At 37.7% G+C, this 16,107-nt stretch overlaps 1 protein-coding gene across 1 annotated transcript in view; it reads right to left on the bottom strand.

Annotated features, from left to right (window-relative positions):
• Positions 1 to 16,107, bottom strand: part of MANBA (mannosidase beta) — a 106,201-nt gene that overhangs the window by 18,529 nt on the left and 71,565 nt on the right. The window contains exons 12-13 of the mRNA XM_072624368.1: positions 12,276 to 12,494; positions 8,418 to 8,582 (exon numbers count right to left, since the gene is read on the bottom strand). Of these exons, the coding sequence (XP_072480469.1) occupies positions 8,418 to 8,582; positions 12,276 to 12,494 (384 nt within the window). The remainder of the gene's footprint in view (positions 1 to 8,417; positions 8,583 to 12,275; positions 12,495 to 16,107) is intronic.

Below are 16,107 nucleotides of genomic sequence, written 5' to 3'. Positions count from 1 at the left end.
TGAACAATGTTTAGTTTATTGATGAATAGAGAGTTCATTATGTTATGCAATTAGATCCTTAAAATCATTCACAGCAACAGTCTTCAGGTTTGCTGCCATGACTGGCTTTACACATGTTCAATCAATTTATTAAGCACCTACTATGTGCCAGGCACTGTGCTAAGATTGAAGCCACAAAAAGAAAAAAATTAAGCCAAACTAATCCAACCATTCACAAAAAGAATGAAATTAATCCAATTTATGCAAGAAATCCACACCTGATCAAGCCCAAGAAGGAGGGTCTGGGGGGCAGAGCAGCAAATCTTTCTGTAGCTCAGAAACATAGGATAACACGCCCAATCCCTCACACTGAAGGGCACTGTTCTGGGTGAAGGAGCAATGGGATGATGGTAAGTGGCTCATACCCATGAGTGTCAGTGGATATCTGTAAACATTGGTAAACTCATTACAGGCATAATACCCCATACATACTGATTCTGTTGGGGAAAAAAAAAATGTGTTGAAACAATTCAAAGGACAATTGCTATCACTATAGTAACAATATTATAAGGAGAAAGATACTCTCTGGGTAAAATTCAGACAAGAAGTGTTTAAAACAGAGACCTCTCTACAAATAACTGAGATCACCAAAGGGCTCTGCTTCAAATATGGCTAACAGGCTCCAGAGGTATGGAAACTGGACACACTAGTGAGAACTGAAACCTGGGGCTTCAGGTGCTCATTCTCTTAATTAATTCCCCTCCTTTAACAGACGAAAGCGTGAGGGGTGAGGAAGGTGAGGAAAACTATGATACAATGATAATGAACTTGAAGAAACTAAACTAACCATGGGAGGTTATGTGATATATTCTTGTGTGCATCCCAAAGAAGCTAAGTGGTGCCAGTAAGATGAAATTTAAGACAGATAAATGAAAAGTCCCCTATTTTAAATAAACAAAAATCAGGTACAGCAGCACAAGACAAGAAGACATAGAATTACATAGATTACATGAACATGACCAAGTGGACAGGCAAGCACAAGGAGTCATCAAGGTGTATCATAGAAGTCAAAAACGGCAGGAAATCCTAGTATGTAGTATGATGAGTCGCATGTCCTGAGCAAAGGAAGTTAGAGTTCTTCTTGGGCAACATTCAACTCAGAGCAGCCTATTTTAGAAGAAATGTGTAAATACCGCAGAACAACCAGAAGAGGGTGACCAGGATGCTGAAGGGGCTAGAAACAACGGCCTAAAAAACGTGACAATTTCTACTCAACAAATATTTGTTGAATTCAATCAGCTAAAGAAACCAGGAGTGTTTAGTTTGAGAGAAGACTTAGGGTCAGTCTTTAAGTACTTGACTCTTCGTCATATGAAAGAAGGATAAGATTTATGTGGCTTGTCCATAGTGGAGGCTACAGTGAAACATATTTGTACTCAATATCAGGAAAACCTTGCTAACAATCAGTCACCCAAAGCAGAAAAGGATACCTCAAGGGAAGAGAGTTAATTTCCCATTACTGGAATTAATAATTGCAGACACAGTCACTATAGAAATAGTAATTGCTCATGGGTGGGTCAAACCAATTTAATAAAAATTATAATGCTATCTAAATTAATTGACTTATTTAGTATCATCATACCAGTCAAACTAACAAAAGATTACTTTATAGAGGTAGAAAAAATAAAAATGAAAATTCCTCCAGAAGGAACAAAATGATCAAATTTCAAGAGAAAAATAAAGGGAGAAAAAAAGGAAAAGAAAGGGCTCCAACAGTACCAGACCTTGAACTATATTACAAAATGGTAATCATCAAAACAACTGGGTACTGGTTAAAAAGCAAAGAAGTTAATTAATGCAACAAATTATGTACACAACTTAGAAGTAAAATAACTTAGCAGTCTAGTATGCGACAAACCCAAAGACCCCTGAGCAAGGGCTCACTATCTGACAAAACCTTGGAAAAACCAGACAGCAGTCTAGCAGAAATTAAGTTTTGACCAACATCTTACTCTATATGCTGAAATAAGTTTCAAATGTATATGTGACCTTGATATATAAGGTCATGTCACATACAAACTGGAGGAGCAGGGAAAAGTTACCTTTTGGATCTATGGATGGGAAAGATTTCATGATCAAGCAAGAAAGAGAATTACAGAATATAAAATTGACAATACTGATTACATAAAATTAAAGATTTAACATATAACTGGAGGTTGGATAAGTATTTGTTGGCAACATGGCACAACTGATGGTTTGGAGAGGATTATTACTAATCACTCCAAAGTTCCTTTTAACTTTTATAATTCTATATAATTTTATGAACTTGATGCTTCCTTTTTTTTGTAAATAGATCAATAGTGACAGAGATAGGATCCTGGAAGTGAAGAGGGTGTGAAGACTCTCTGATACTTTACAATGTAAGTGAAGACTGAAGACTCCAACTGAACTATATTAGTCTCCAAAATTAGGCTGAAGGATATTATAAAAGGGAATCTTGATTTTTAGAGTTGGTGTAGAAGTCAGCTACTCTAATTCTGGCTACCTATACAGACTGCAGAAATGCTTCTTCTAACACCTTCATGAACTGATGCGGAGAAATGAGCAGAACTGGGAAAAGAATGGGTACAATTACAACACTACTGTAAAAGACAAACAACTCTAAAAGGTTTAAGAATTGTGAACAACGCAACGACCAACCACAGTTCCAGAGGACTCAGGATGAAACACTTTCTCCACCTCCAGATGGACTCAAAAGTGCAGATTAAGTCCAATTTTGACATGGCTAATGTGGGAATTGGTTTTGCTTAACTATACATGCTTGTAATGAGTTCTGGTTTTCTTGCTTTCTCAAAGAAGGGAAGAGGGAAGTGGAAGGGTGAGAATATGGAAGTAAAATTAAAATGAAACCGAACTAAAATACAGAAATGTGTCCTTTAGGGGATACAGCACAGTGAGGTGGTTAGAATACTGAACTTGAAATAAAAAACAACAAACCCCGTCTGTTACAGTTACTAGATGTGTGACTAATGGGCAGGGCCCTTAAATTGTCTTTCTTTCCTCATCTGTAAAGGGGAAAGGGAGGGGGGGAGAGAGAAGCTAAAGATCTATTGCTCAGAATTGTTACAATACTTGAATAAGAATCTACATAAAGTTCTGCAAAGCTTAAAAAGGTCTATGTTGTCGTTTATTGTTCATGTTTCATTCATTTCCAACTCTTTGTGACCCCAGTTTTCTGGTCAAAGATACTGGAGTGGTTTGCCATTTCCTTTGCCAGCTCATTTTACAGATGTGGAAAGTGAGGCAAAGAAGGTTAAGTGACTTGTCCAGGATCACAGAGCTAGTTAATGCCTGAGACCATATTTGAACTCAGGAAGATTAGTCTTCCTACTTCCAGAGCCAGTGCTCTATCCACTGTGCCACTTAGCTGTCCCCATGCCACCCATTATTTCCCCCAAAGCCTTTCCTCCTGCAACGTCCCTTCCTAAAAATTAACCAAACATCCAATGAGAAGGGATAAGTAGTCATATCCGAGGCAACCCTCTCACTACTGGTAGATAAGCTGTAGTTATGTTCTAGAAACATTTATCTCCACACATTTGCTATTAAGTTTACATAATCTACATTTTTCTCTTAAAATAAGCATGAGAATAAGAGACCTAAAAAGGGACTTTTTCTTGTATTTCTTTATCAGACTGCCAACTCCCTCAATAAAAAAAAAAAGCTGTACATGTTAATTATAATTATAGCGCTTGAAATGGTTACATACATAAGTTCATTTGCCACAAAGAGTCTCATAGGAGAAACGTTTAATGGTATATTTGTTTTGTTACTTTTATAATTCAGGTTTTATGAGGAATGCTTTCTTTAGTTACTGAGGTTTTGAAATACAGTCCAACACACCAACATCACAGGGCTCCATGCTGCAGATTTTCTTTTAGCTAATTTCTTAAAAGGCAAATTTTAGGGACCTATTTCAGAATTGTGTTAAATATTTTGTTTACTGCATACAAATTTCTAATTTATAATTTCACTAACCATATAAAAACCAATTAATGAGATAACAAGCGCCTACCATCACTCCCTCTCACCCTCACTAATCTCGTTCTTTTGGAATGGCCTTTTCTCCCACTGTTACGTATGCCGAAATACTTGGGTTTGTTGAAAATGTTAAGGTTATAACAAAAAAAAAAGTAAATATTTATTAGACAACTAGAGTCATGACAATGTGTTTGTTTTAAATGGTGACCCTGATTTGTTTGAAGGAAAGGCTCTACTGGGGGTGGGAGGGGAGAGCAGTAAGAACTGAGAGTAATGTTTAAAAAGAAAAGAGCATGACTAAAACATCTCTAAGAATAATAACAAAGGCCTGGGGCGGGCGATAACTGAGTCCAGTGCAAATTAGGTCAACAGGAAGAGCAAAAGTACATTGGTTTAGGTCATGTGGAACAGGTGGCTGCTAGAAGAAAAACATGGTAAGGTACATATCTGTGAGCTTGGAAAGAAACTATCGGCTATACGAGAAAATGAAATACAAATGGGAGAGACCAAGGTGCCCTTGGGCAAAGAATGAGTCTCGTCCCACAGGGAAGGGGTGATGTGGTCCTGAAGAGCATTCTTACAAGAGAGGAGGCACAAGCATGAAGTGTGAGACATGGACTGGGATGGGATGGGCCGAATGCAGACAGTTTTTTTTGCAGTGGAGGTTGCCTCTAAGTGTGGCTCAGGAAGCATACTAGCTTTATTGGGACATAAGTTAGAGATGGCCTCAGAGGCTAGCCCTCCTATTTTACAGATGTGAAGCTAAAACCCAGAGAAGTTACATTTATCCAAGGTCACACAGTTAGAAGGTGGGAGAGCTGGGATTCACACCTATGTTCTCAGATCCCAAATCCAGCACACTTCCCACTGCATCATGTTGTCTACAGTCTTCATCACAGAAAGACAAATGTACAAAGGATGTAATAACAATTCATATTTCAAATCCTTTTTTAAGGATTACAAAAATGCTTTTATTTATTTATTTTTTTTGCAACAACCCTGAAGGAGGATAATGCAGTGGAAAGGATGCTGGATTCACAGTTAACCTGGGCTCTGATCTTGGCTCTGCCACTTTCTACCTGTTCTTAACCTTTCTGGGCCCCTCATCTGAAAAGAGAAAAGGCTAAACAAGATGACCTCTCACATTTTCCAGGTGCGTATCTAAGACCATATGATCTTCATCTTCATCAAGTGACTTGGCCAAGGTCTCATGGTATCTGGAGGATAATAGGATAGTAACTGCAGCTACAAGATAAGTAACTACAATCCATGAAAGTGAGCTAGGGGAGGATTTCATTTTTGGTGTACAGATGAAAGATGATTTAAAATTCCATTAGTAAGAGAAAAGTAGGTATCAACTTCCATTTTATGTCACCCAACCAATTAGTGATTTTTAAAAGTCATCACACTATTTTTTATCATCCCAGAAAGTTCAGAGTAAACCTTAGTAAACATAAGAATTCCAAGGTATCATTATTGATTCTAATTCATAGCCAACATTTGATATTATTATATTGACAATTTTCTGGAAAGTAATCATGCAATACCCACTGTAAATATAATTCCATTTGTAAATCAGGTTTCTAATTATGTTGGAGCCAAAGTTAATAAATTCAGAAAGAACAAGTGATTCTGTCAACCCTTGACTGATCATAGTAGGTAATTTATATTAAGCTCCTTCTATCAGTTTCACCGTTAGGACCTTTAAAGACCTTCCCTTATCCTCCTTTTATTTTTTTCTGCTCTACCTCCTATAGAGACACCATTTCATGGGGGAAGCAGCACCAGAAGGAAGCAGCCACAGCCTAATAGGATTAGCCTGTTCTCCAAATCATATGGCCTGGGTCTTTCCCCTTCCTTATCTCCCTAAATAAAAGCTGCCTCCTGTGTGGGGCTGTTATACCAGAACAAACTAACAGACACAGTTCTAACAGCTCTGTGAGATGATGGAAGGAAAATAGCCTGAAAAAACATATAAAAAGGTTCACACCAAGAAAAGAACAAGTGTAAAAAATAGACATTTCCCTGTCAAGGACTATATGCAAACACTAAAGAAAATTAATACAGAAAATTACTTTATGTTATTTAATTCGCAAATACCCCAAATGCAAGCAAAACAAGGTATAATTATCAAGAAAAGAGGAAGTAATGAAATTAATTAGCTCATGTTTAAAGATTAAGAGGGGGGAGAAAGACTGAGGTTTAGAATAAAATACAAAATAAAGAGGAACTATCGTGGGGTAAAAAAGATTCAAGAGTATAAGAATTTTAGGGGAACTAACTCAGGAGAAGCAAAGGTGTAAGAGTTAAACTGAGGCACCACAAACTATCTCCTCAACCCCGCCATCCCCCACCCCACCAAATGTACTCTGTCCCAATGAATCAGTACTGGAGGGAACAACTGACTAGAAATTTTGCAAGTGAAAGTGAAAAAAATATACTTCAAACTGCACTTGAAATTTATCAGTTCTCTTCTCTGGAGAGCAACAGCATTTTTCACCAAGAGTCCTTCAGAAATGTTGTATTGATCAGAGGATATAAGTGTTTCATAATTGATCGTGGTTACAATGTTTTTGTTACTGTATACAAGGATCTCTTGGTTCTGCTCCCTTAACTCTGTTTTAGTTCATATAGTTCTTTCCAAGTTTTTCTGAAATCACCTCCCTCATCATTTCTCATAGTACAATGGTATTCTATCACAATCATATAAAACAACTTATTTAGCCATTTCCTAGTTGATGAGCCTACCTTCAATTTCCAATTCTTTGCCACCACAAAAAGAGCTGATATAAATATTTTGTACCTATAGGTTCTTTTCCCTTTTCTTTGATCTCTGGGATATAGATCTAGTGGTGGTATTCCTGGGTCAAAGGGTATGTATAGTTTTGTAGTCTTTAATGCAAAGTTCCAAGAACTTTCTCCAGAATGGTTGGATACACTCACAACTCTACCAACAATGCGTTAGTGTTCCAGTGTTTCCACATCCCCTCCAGTATTTGTCATTTTTCTTTTCTGTTATGTTAGCCAATCTTATAGGTGAGACATGGTACCTTTGAGTTGTTTTAATTCAAATATCTCTAACCAGTAGTGATTTAGAGCATTTTTTCATATGACTATTGAGAACTTTGATTTCCTCTCCTGAAAACTGCCTGTTCATAACCCTTGATCACTAGGCAATGCCTTGAAGAGCTTTCTTATGAAAAAGGAGGTATGATTTTTGACGTGAGTGATGGGCACCAGAATAGGTTTAGTTTGGTAAAAATTTGTGCAGTGGGAGATTGCCTACTGTGTGAAAATATTACACTACCCTGGGTAGATTTCTACCCCCAAGAAAAGGGATAGTGGATTTCTATGGGTAGGCAGCATCCAAAGTACTGGGGGGGAAGTATAGTGCCAAAGGTCGAATGGCATGGCCTTTGGGACAAAGACTGGGAGGAAAGGAAAGGGAAAGACCCAGGTCACATCATCTGGAGAACAGGCTAACTCTTATTAGACTTCCTTCTGATATTGCTCCCCCCAAGAAATAATGTCTCTACAGGAGACAGAACAGGAAAAAATAAAAGGAGATAAGGTAAGATCTTTAGAAGTCCTAACGCTGAAATTGAGAGAAAGCGTTCAACTCTTTCACCCCTTGGGTAGTATATTGTAAAACATGGTATGGGATGAATATCTCACACCAACATGGATATCAAAGGATGGATACACAACCTAAATATTAAAATCTGTAAAACCATTAGTAAGAGACTAACACAACCAGATCTCATTCTTTCACAACTATGTCAAGGGGAAATTTGGAATTAAAATGAAGGATGGAAATAAATACAAAAGAAAAAAAACAGATCACTTCAATTATGTAAAACTGAAAAGCTTTCATATTAACAAAATCAAGGTATTTAGGATAAAAATGCAAGTGGTCATTGGGGAAAAAATCTTTGCATCATGTATCTCTGATAAGTATTTGATATCCAAGATATATAAGGAATTGACATAAACAGTTAAGAATGATTGCCATTTCCCAAGTGATCAGGAATCAAAAGATATGAACAGACAGTTCTTAAAAGAAAATCAGAAGCTATGAATCACTGCATGAAAGACTCCAAATCACCAAAAACAAAAATTAAAATTAAAACCACTCTGAGTTTTCACCTCAGACAGAGCAAACTGGATGAAATATTCTTCCAGATATTCTCCCTTCCGTGAGAGCATAAGCAGAGCAAAAGTTTCTAGAAAGAATTCTTACTGTACAGCTCAGATATTTTTACCACTCCCCAATTATTCTGAGGAATCACTCTTCATTTGAATTAAAGTGAATATAAACCTATAAACCCAAAGAGACCAGTTGTCAAACATTGTCTATTTTCTCTTCATTCAGTTGCAAGAGAACAGGAAAGCCTCACCTGCGTAAGGTAGAGTGTGTCCTTGAACATAACCAATGGATCCGAGTTCCAAGGAAGCTTGAAATGATGAGCAGCCTGGTCAAGCATCTCAGTATTACCAATTCTATGATGCTGTCGATGCAATGAAAAACTGCTATTGTAATACCAATCTTCAGCAGAGGACACCTTTGTAAAAATGAAGGAAGGGAGAAAAATCAAGCCATGGCAACCAAAAGTACTTAAGGATAATGACTTTAGAAAACACCCTAGACACAGTAAAAGATGTTTCTAGGTGCTTTCTGTAGTGACATTTTCACAAATGCCTTCAATTTTCCCACCCCCCATACTTATCAGTAAGGGACAAGTCTAAAGCAAGTTGCCATTTGGGATGCTGAAAAAAAATATTGGTGAAACCAGGTTTGTGTGGCTAAATCCTTCTTTGCAGGACTCTGGAAAAGTGCTTCCAATCCAAAGCAATGTTTTGCCAAAAACCTGCTAAAACTCCCTGGCTGTTTTAATAATTTACTGTGCTTTTCAAAATATTATTTTTTTTATTTAGGCCAAAGGAGTCTCATAATGAATGAAAATTCATTGTGATAAAAATGAATGAGAATCAACATACAGGTGAAATCAGTCATGAAGTGTGGAACAAAGACAAAATGCCATTATCAAGATGGTAAATGTCATAGTTTGCTCATCTGTTCCACACTAATTCTTTCTTTTCATCAATTTTTGAAATACTCTAGAAGTTACAAAGAAGTAACTGAGAGATGTAACAGAGGTGCTATCTTCAACAGAAGATGTCGGTTTGAAAGAGAGACAACTTTAGAGGAGAAGATCATGAGTTGTACTTTGGAGATGTTGAATGCAAAATGCCTCAACGACATCAAGGAAGAAATACGCAGCAGGTCATTGATAAAGCATGACTGGAGTTTGCAACAGAAATGGGAGCTGGCTATGTAGATTTGGCCATGATTTACACAAAGATGACACTTGAGCCCACTGGAGTTGATGAGATCCCTAGGATAATGGAGATGGGGGAGAGAGACAGAGAGACACAGAGAGAGAGAGACAGAGAGACAGAGAGACAGAGAGAGAGAGAGAGAGAGAGAGAGAAAGAGAGAGAGAGAGAGAGAGAGAGAGAGAAGACCCAGGCCCAGAACAAAGCCCTGGGTAAGACCCACAAGAGGGTAAAAGATAGAGAAGATTGACAACGATTGGTCAGATGGATAGGAGAAGAACCTAGACAACCAGTTTTTTTTGAGGCAAAAGATTGTTCTATAACTTATTTTGATTTCTCCTACATATGTAAATGTATTTTAAATACAAATATGCAGATATTATAATTTTACTTTGAAAAACTTTTTCTTCCCACATCCACCTGTATTTGCCTTATTATGGGGGAAAAATGATACCGTGTCAACTAACAAAGCTTGGTCTTGTCCTTCAAGATATTCTTAAATTCCAGTCCTTCTAGACCCCTCTCTCCTCCCAGACACTTTGGAAACTGTTGTCGTTCTCCAGTTGTTTCAGTTGTGTCTGACTCTTCATGATTCCTTTTGGGATTTTCTTGGCAAGGTTACTAAAATGGTTTGTCATCTCCAGCTTGTTTTTCAGATGAAGAAACTGAGACAAACGGGGTTAAGTGACTTGCCCAGGGTCATGCAGCTTGGAAATGTCTGAGGCCAGATTTGAACTCAGGAAGATGAATCCTCCTGACTCCTTGCCCAGCATTCTATCCACTGTACCACCTAGCTGCCTCTTGGATACAGTTACTGTACCTTTAATATAGAAGGGAAAATCTTGAGGACTGACTGTGAACTCTCATCTTTAGGGGAGTTTGTGTGTTGAAGAGACTAGGAACACTATCACAGAAACAGTGTCATGGCATAACACGTGAGAAACTACAGGTTAACTGCCGTGTGAGAACAAGTTTTTAAGTGACTTGGAGAATTAATCATTATCTTTGGATGTCTGAAGACACATTCTGAGAGAAATAAGTTTAATTGATTCTGTAGCGAAGAGAATTCCTTTGGGGAACTAAGAGACAAAAACAGTCATCCAGAGAGATAATCTCTTGAGAGAACTGGGTATATTTAGCGTGGAGATGAGAAAGCTCAAGAGTAGATATGAGAGCTTCTGCAAAAATATAAGAAACTAACATGGGGAGGATGGAGGTAGCATGATCATTCTTTTTCACCCCAGAAGGCCAGAACCAGGAGCAAAAAGGCCAACTCGGGCCTGATGCCAGGAAAAACTGCCTAACAATTAGAATTGTCCAAAAGGGGAAAGGCTGCCCCAGAAAGGTGGTGTTGGATATGTTATTTGTATGATGAGACGGCTCATGTGCATCTGATGTATTATCAGATGGCAGCTTAAGTCTCTTCAAATCCAGTAATTCCATGAAAGATAAATTGTTGAACTATGGGTCCAGTATTTTGGCAGTGTTGGTAGCTACAGCCCATAGGAGAAAAGTCTAGTTGACAGCTTTTTTTCCCTGCTTTTGAAGTGACACTAACTGTAAAATTTCTCACATCTAATACACTGCTGGAATATTTATCCGTCCTATCGTTTGTTACTATTAATAAGTTATAGAGCCCACAACAACGAGGGTTGCCTAGCCTATGAGATCAGGATTTGAGACTCAAAGTAAAAAAAGGTTATAGGAAAAGAAGTTTCCTTGGTTTTACCACACTGGAAGCTCAAAGCTAATAAACTGATAAGAAATATCTTGCATTTTAAAATGTTTTCTGAGGTAATTCCCATTCATACCTAGATAGCTAGCCTTTGAACCCAGACAGAGAATGGAAAAGGTAACTGTCAAGTAGCAGGCTGAAAGGTGGAGGTTTGGTATCTTTGTTCCCTAGAACATCTGAGAGATTTTGTACATGTTATTCTGTAAAACACAACCACACCTTTCTACAAGATTGAGACCAGGAGTGGTGGTTAGTATAGGGCCACTTACACATGCTTAGCAATCTGTATAGGAGCTCATAGGTTCACTGCTCCTCCTTATCCCCATCCCTGTCTATATAAACAGACTAACATCAGGAATATACACATGTAGTACAAAGGAAAGAACACTGGTTCAGGACTCTGAGGACCTAGATTCAATCCATCTTTGACACTTTATATTAGCATGACCTTGGACAAGTGACTTATCGTCTCTGGAAACCAGACTGCTCATCTTTCAAATGGGGGAAGGGGGTTGACTAGATGTCCTTTAAGGTTCCGTCCAGCCATTTAGAGCTATGATCCTACAACTCTGAAACAACCTTTGGAGCAAGGAAGCTAAATATATACAGAAAATATTAGGTGCCAACCAACCACAGTGCCTAAAACAGACCCAAGTCTGAAAATATAAAATAAAAACATAACTTCACTTAGCCCACACACCTTCTTTTTTACTAAGTCAAGTTAACCAAATCTTTATATTATAGTGGCACAACCAATTTTAAGAGAAAGAAAATATGTTTATAGGAAGTGGTTAATCTGAATAATTTCTGTAACGAGCTAAGTCTGATGAGAAATCAGTGGCTCTTCAGATTGCAAAATAAGTGAATAAGTAAAAAGAAACAAAATAATGTATCCATGAATAAGTATAAGGAAACAATTTTAAAAGAAACAATGTTGAAGGTACATAGTTAACAGTAAAAATAATAAATGTTGGCTGAATGAATTCAAAGAATACTATTTAGAGGACACTTACCTTACATAATAATGTAAAACAAATTCTCTCTTCTCTGATTTCTTTCCTTAATACTTATTCCATCTTATGTTACCTGTTGGCCTTATCTAGAATTCAGAAGTTCCTTGCCATATGCTCCATGTCCAACCACTCTGACTCTGATGCAGGACAAAAATCAAACCCAGGCTCACCTTTTCCAGTGTACTGAAGGAGGGCCAGGACTGATAGCCGTATTCAGAAACAAGTCGAGCTTTAGGAAACACCTTCCAGTTCCAGCAGTCACTTTGATAGTCATAAAAATGTACATCACCAAAATGGGTGTCGTGGGGTTTACGGGAAACCCAGCCTTCTGCTCTGGATTCTGCTCCATTTGTGGGGCTAGATGCAATGTAAGGGCGAGTCTGGTCCTCCTATGTTAAAATAAGTCAAATCAAATAAGGTTTTAAAGAGTCAAACTTTCATTTGGAAAATGAAAACCCCAAATCATCTTCCTGCCTTAAACTAAACTAAAATGTCCCCTATCTAGAAGAGACAAGCAATTGATTTTAAAATATGACAATTTTCCTGTTATAATGTATCTGATTTACATGCCTTTCTTCTTCACCAAAGTAAAACAGAAGGACCAAGAGGGTAGGCACTGACTCAGACTATAGTTTGTCTTTCCCACCCTGGTCGTTAGCAAATTCCAGGACAAAAGATGATATTTAAAACTAACTGAATGATTATTCTCATTAACATTAAAATGCACAGCAGTTTCCACAACCTTGTTCATGTCCCTCCATTCTTTGACATATACCCGACAGATTCAGTTATCTCCATCCAGATGACTCTCAGATCTATACATCCAGTCTTCATTTATCTCTGGAGCTCCAAGTCAACATCACCTACTGTCTATGGGACATTTCCAGTTGGGCGTCCTTTAGCCATCTCAACTAAGAAACCCAAAATGGTAACAAAATAAAAATCTTCTGGAATGACCTAGGTTACTTATTTCTAATGAGAATATCACCAATACTTCTAGTGAAATAGGTTCATAACCTTGGCATCATGGCACGTTCTTCACTCTTTCTTGTTTCCATCCCCCATACTTCATCGATTGTCAAGACATGTCAATACCTCCGTATCTCTTGGAATCATCCCCCCTTCTTTCCTTCCACTCATGTTGTCACTCCCTTATTTCATGACCTCATCATTTTTCCCTAGACTTGTACAATAATCTTTTACTTGGTCTCCCTGGTTCCAGTTTCTACCCTCTCAAATCCAGTGCCTACACAGCTGGCAAAATGCTAGTCCTAAACACAGGCACTTCACTGCCCAAGAAGCTTCAGTAGCTCCTCAGGACAAAATATAAACTCCTCTGGCTGGCATTTAAAGCCCCTTACAATCTGCCTCCAGACTTTCTCTCCAGGCTGACTTCACAATACTCCTCCTCACATATTATGTTCCAGCCAAAACAACCTACTCACTGTTTCCCTGTACATGACCTTCATTTCCCCTTTGTTACCAGTACCCAGAATGTACCTCCTCACTTCCACCTCTTGGAATACCTTGTATCTTTCAAACCTCAGCTCAAGTACATATTTTTAAATTATTTTATGTATGTATGTGTGTGTGTACATATATCTATATGCATGTGTGTACTGTGTATGTGTGGAGATTGGATACACACACAACATATTTTATATTGGCTTATTTATGCACATGTACTTTCTTTCTTGTAGAATATAAGTTCCTTGAGGGCAAATAGTCAAAAAGCATTTAATTAATGTTTACTATGTGCCAGGCCAAACAAAGACTGGTCCTTATTTTCTTTGTATCCCCAATCCCTAAAACAGTACCTAATACAGAATAGCACTTTAAAAAGGGCTGTTAAATGAAAAGGGCTTGTTCCAGCCAGAAAAGTGATTAATCTCTACCAAAGAGTGCCTGTCCATTCTACAATGAAACCAAACAGTTAACTTCGTCCCAATTCCACCGGCTTTCAGATTTCCATTTAATAATACCACACACAATTCTATATTTATAGTGAATGATCTGAGATGACAATAAGATACACTCCTGAGAAAAATTACACAACAGAAACATGCTATGCAATAGGAAATTCAATCTAAGGATTGATAAATAATTAATAGGAATGATCATATAGGTATGTCTTCTGACTTCTAAAACCCAGGATTTTATTAGAAACAACAGTAACCACTGATGCAGTATTGAATTTATTGTCATTTCCCTTCAAAGCACTCTACAAACCACAAGTACTCTTATAAGCAATAATTACTGCTTATAACACCCAAAGGAAGCCAGTAAATCTTTGTGAAACACACAATATTATCCCCATTTTACAGAGGGAAAAAGGCAGCAGAGGGAAATCATTTTACTCTTGTGCACTGGTAGCAAAACTGACTATAAGAGAAATGTCATATGTTTCGAATACAGTAAAAAAAAAAAAAGTCTTCCCTAAAATTACATAATCATTAATTATAATTGTTAATTAACCCTCACACTGCCCTCTAGCGAAAAGGAGTAATGTTCCCATTATATGGAAATATTATGAAGTTAAGATCATAAAACATCCTACAGAGTCTACTGGATAAAATAGAGACATTTTAACCTGGCATTCAAGGTGTTACAGAACCTAGTGCTAAAACACCTTATTTTATACTATGTTTTATTTTATACTTTCCACACACACACATACACACACACCCAACTTCTAAGAGTTGGAAGGGACCCAAGAGACCATCTAGTTCAACCTAAACCTGAAACAAGAACTTCATCTACAACTTTAACAGCTTAAAACTGCACTAAGATTTCTGGGAGAACCTGAATATGAAACTGATTGAAATTTACAAGAACAAGAGCCAGTCACCCGTAGACGGTCAGAAGATATGAACAGGTATTTTTCAAGTTAAGAATGGCAGGCTATCAAAAGATCATATGAAAAAATGTCCCACATTGCTAATGATGGAGGAAACAGTAGTGGTGATACTGGACATCCTTGATTTGCCCCTAGAAGAAAGGAACCTGTCTAGGTTCTTTGATCTGACTGGTATAGGGTGGTGCAGTGGACAGAGCACAGGTGCAGGAGTCAGGAGGACCTGAGTTCAAATCTCACTTCAGATATTTAACACTCACTAGCTGTGTGACCTTGGGCAAGTCAACCCCAATTGCCTCAACCTGGGTCATCTCCAGTCATCCTGCTGAATATCTGGTCCCTGGATTCAGATGGCTCTGGAAGATAAGTGAGGCTGGTGACCTGCACAGCCCTCCCTCCCTCAAAACAAAGTCAAGTGCAAGTTATGTCATTATTTCTCTGATGGCATGGTCTTCGGCAATGAAGGATGAACACGCACGCGCACACACACACACACACACACACACACACACACACTGGAAAGACTGCTAGTCTTTCTGCTTTACATAAAATGTTTGCCCTGGATTTCAGATAGATATCATTTACTATATTAAAGAAAGGTTTATTTATTCCTGTTGACTAATCTGTTTGTTTTTAATAGAAACAGATACTGGATTTTGTCAAGGGCTCTCTCAGCATTGATACAATCGTGATTTTTCTATTTTCCACTAATAAGGTCAATTATTGTGCAGTTGTCCTTATATGGAATTAAACCTCCATCTAACCTGTTCACAGTATACAATCTTTTTTTCTCACTTAATAGTATTTTATTTTTCCTAATTACATGTAAAGATAATTTTCAGTATTCACATTTATAAGATTTTGAGTTCCAGATTTTTTTCTCCTTCCCTCCCTCCTGTCTTCTCTCCCCAAGACAGCATGATATCTGATATAGACTATACATAATATCTCCACACTATGCTGTACCACTCTACTAATGCTTTAATGTTTTTACACTGATATTCACTGAGGATATTGGTCTACAGAAAACGTCCTTAACTGGGGTCCCTGTTTGAGTTCATAGATAGATTTCAAGGGCTTTATGAACTTGGGTGATAAAAAATTATATCATTATTTTCACTAACTTCTAACTGAAATTTACCATTTCA

Source organism: Notamacropus eugenii, chromosome 7 (genome assembly GCF_028372415.1).
Source record: "Notamacropus eugenii isolate mMacEug1 chromosome 7, mMacEug1.pri_v2, whole genome shotgun sequence".
NCBI classification, from domain to species: Eukaryota; Metazoa; Chordata; class Mammalia; order Diprotodontia; family Macropodidae; genus Notamacropus; species Notamacropus eugenii.
Note: the sequence above shows the minus strand (reverse complement) of the source record. Positions and strands in the feature narration are given on the sequence as shown.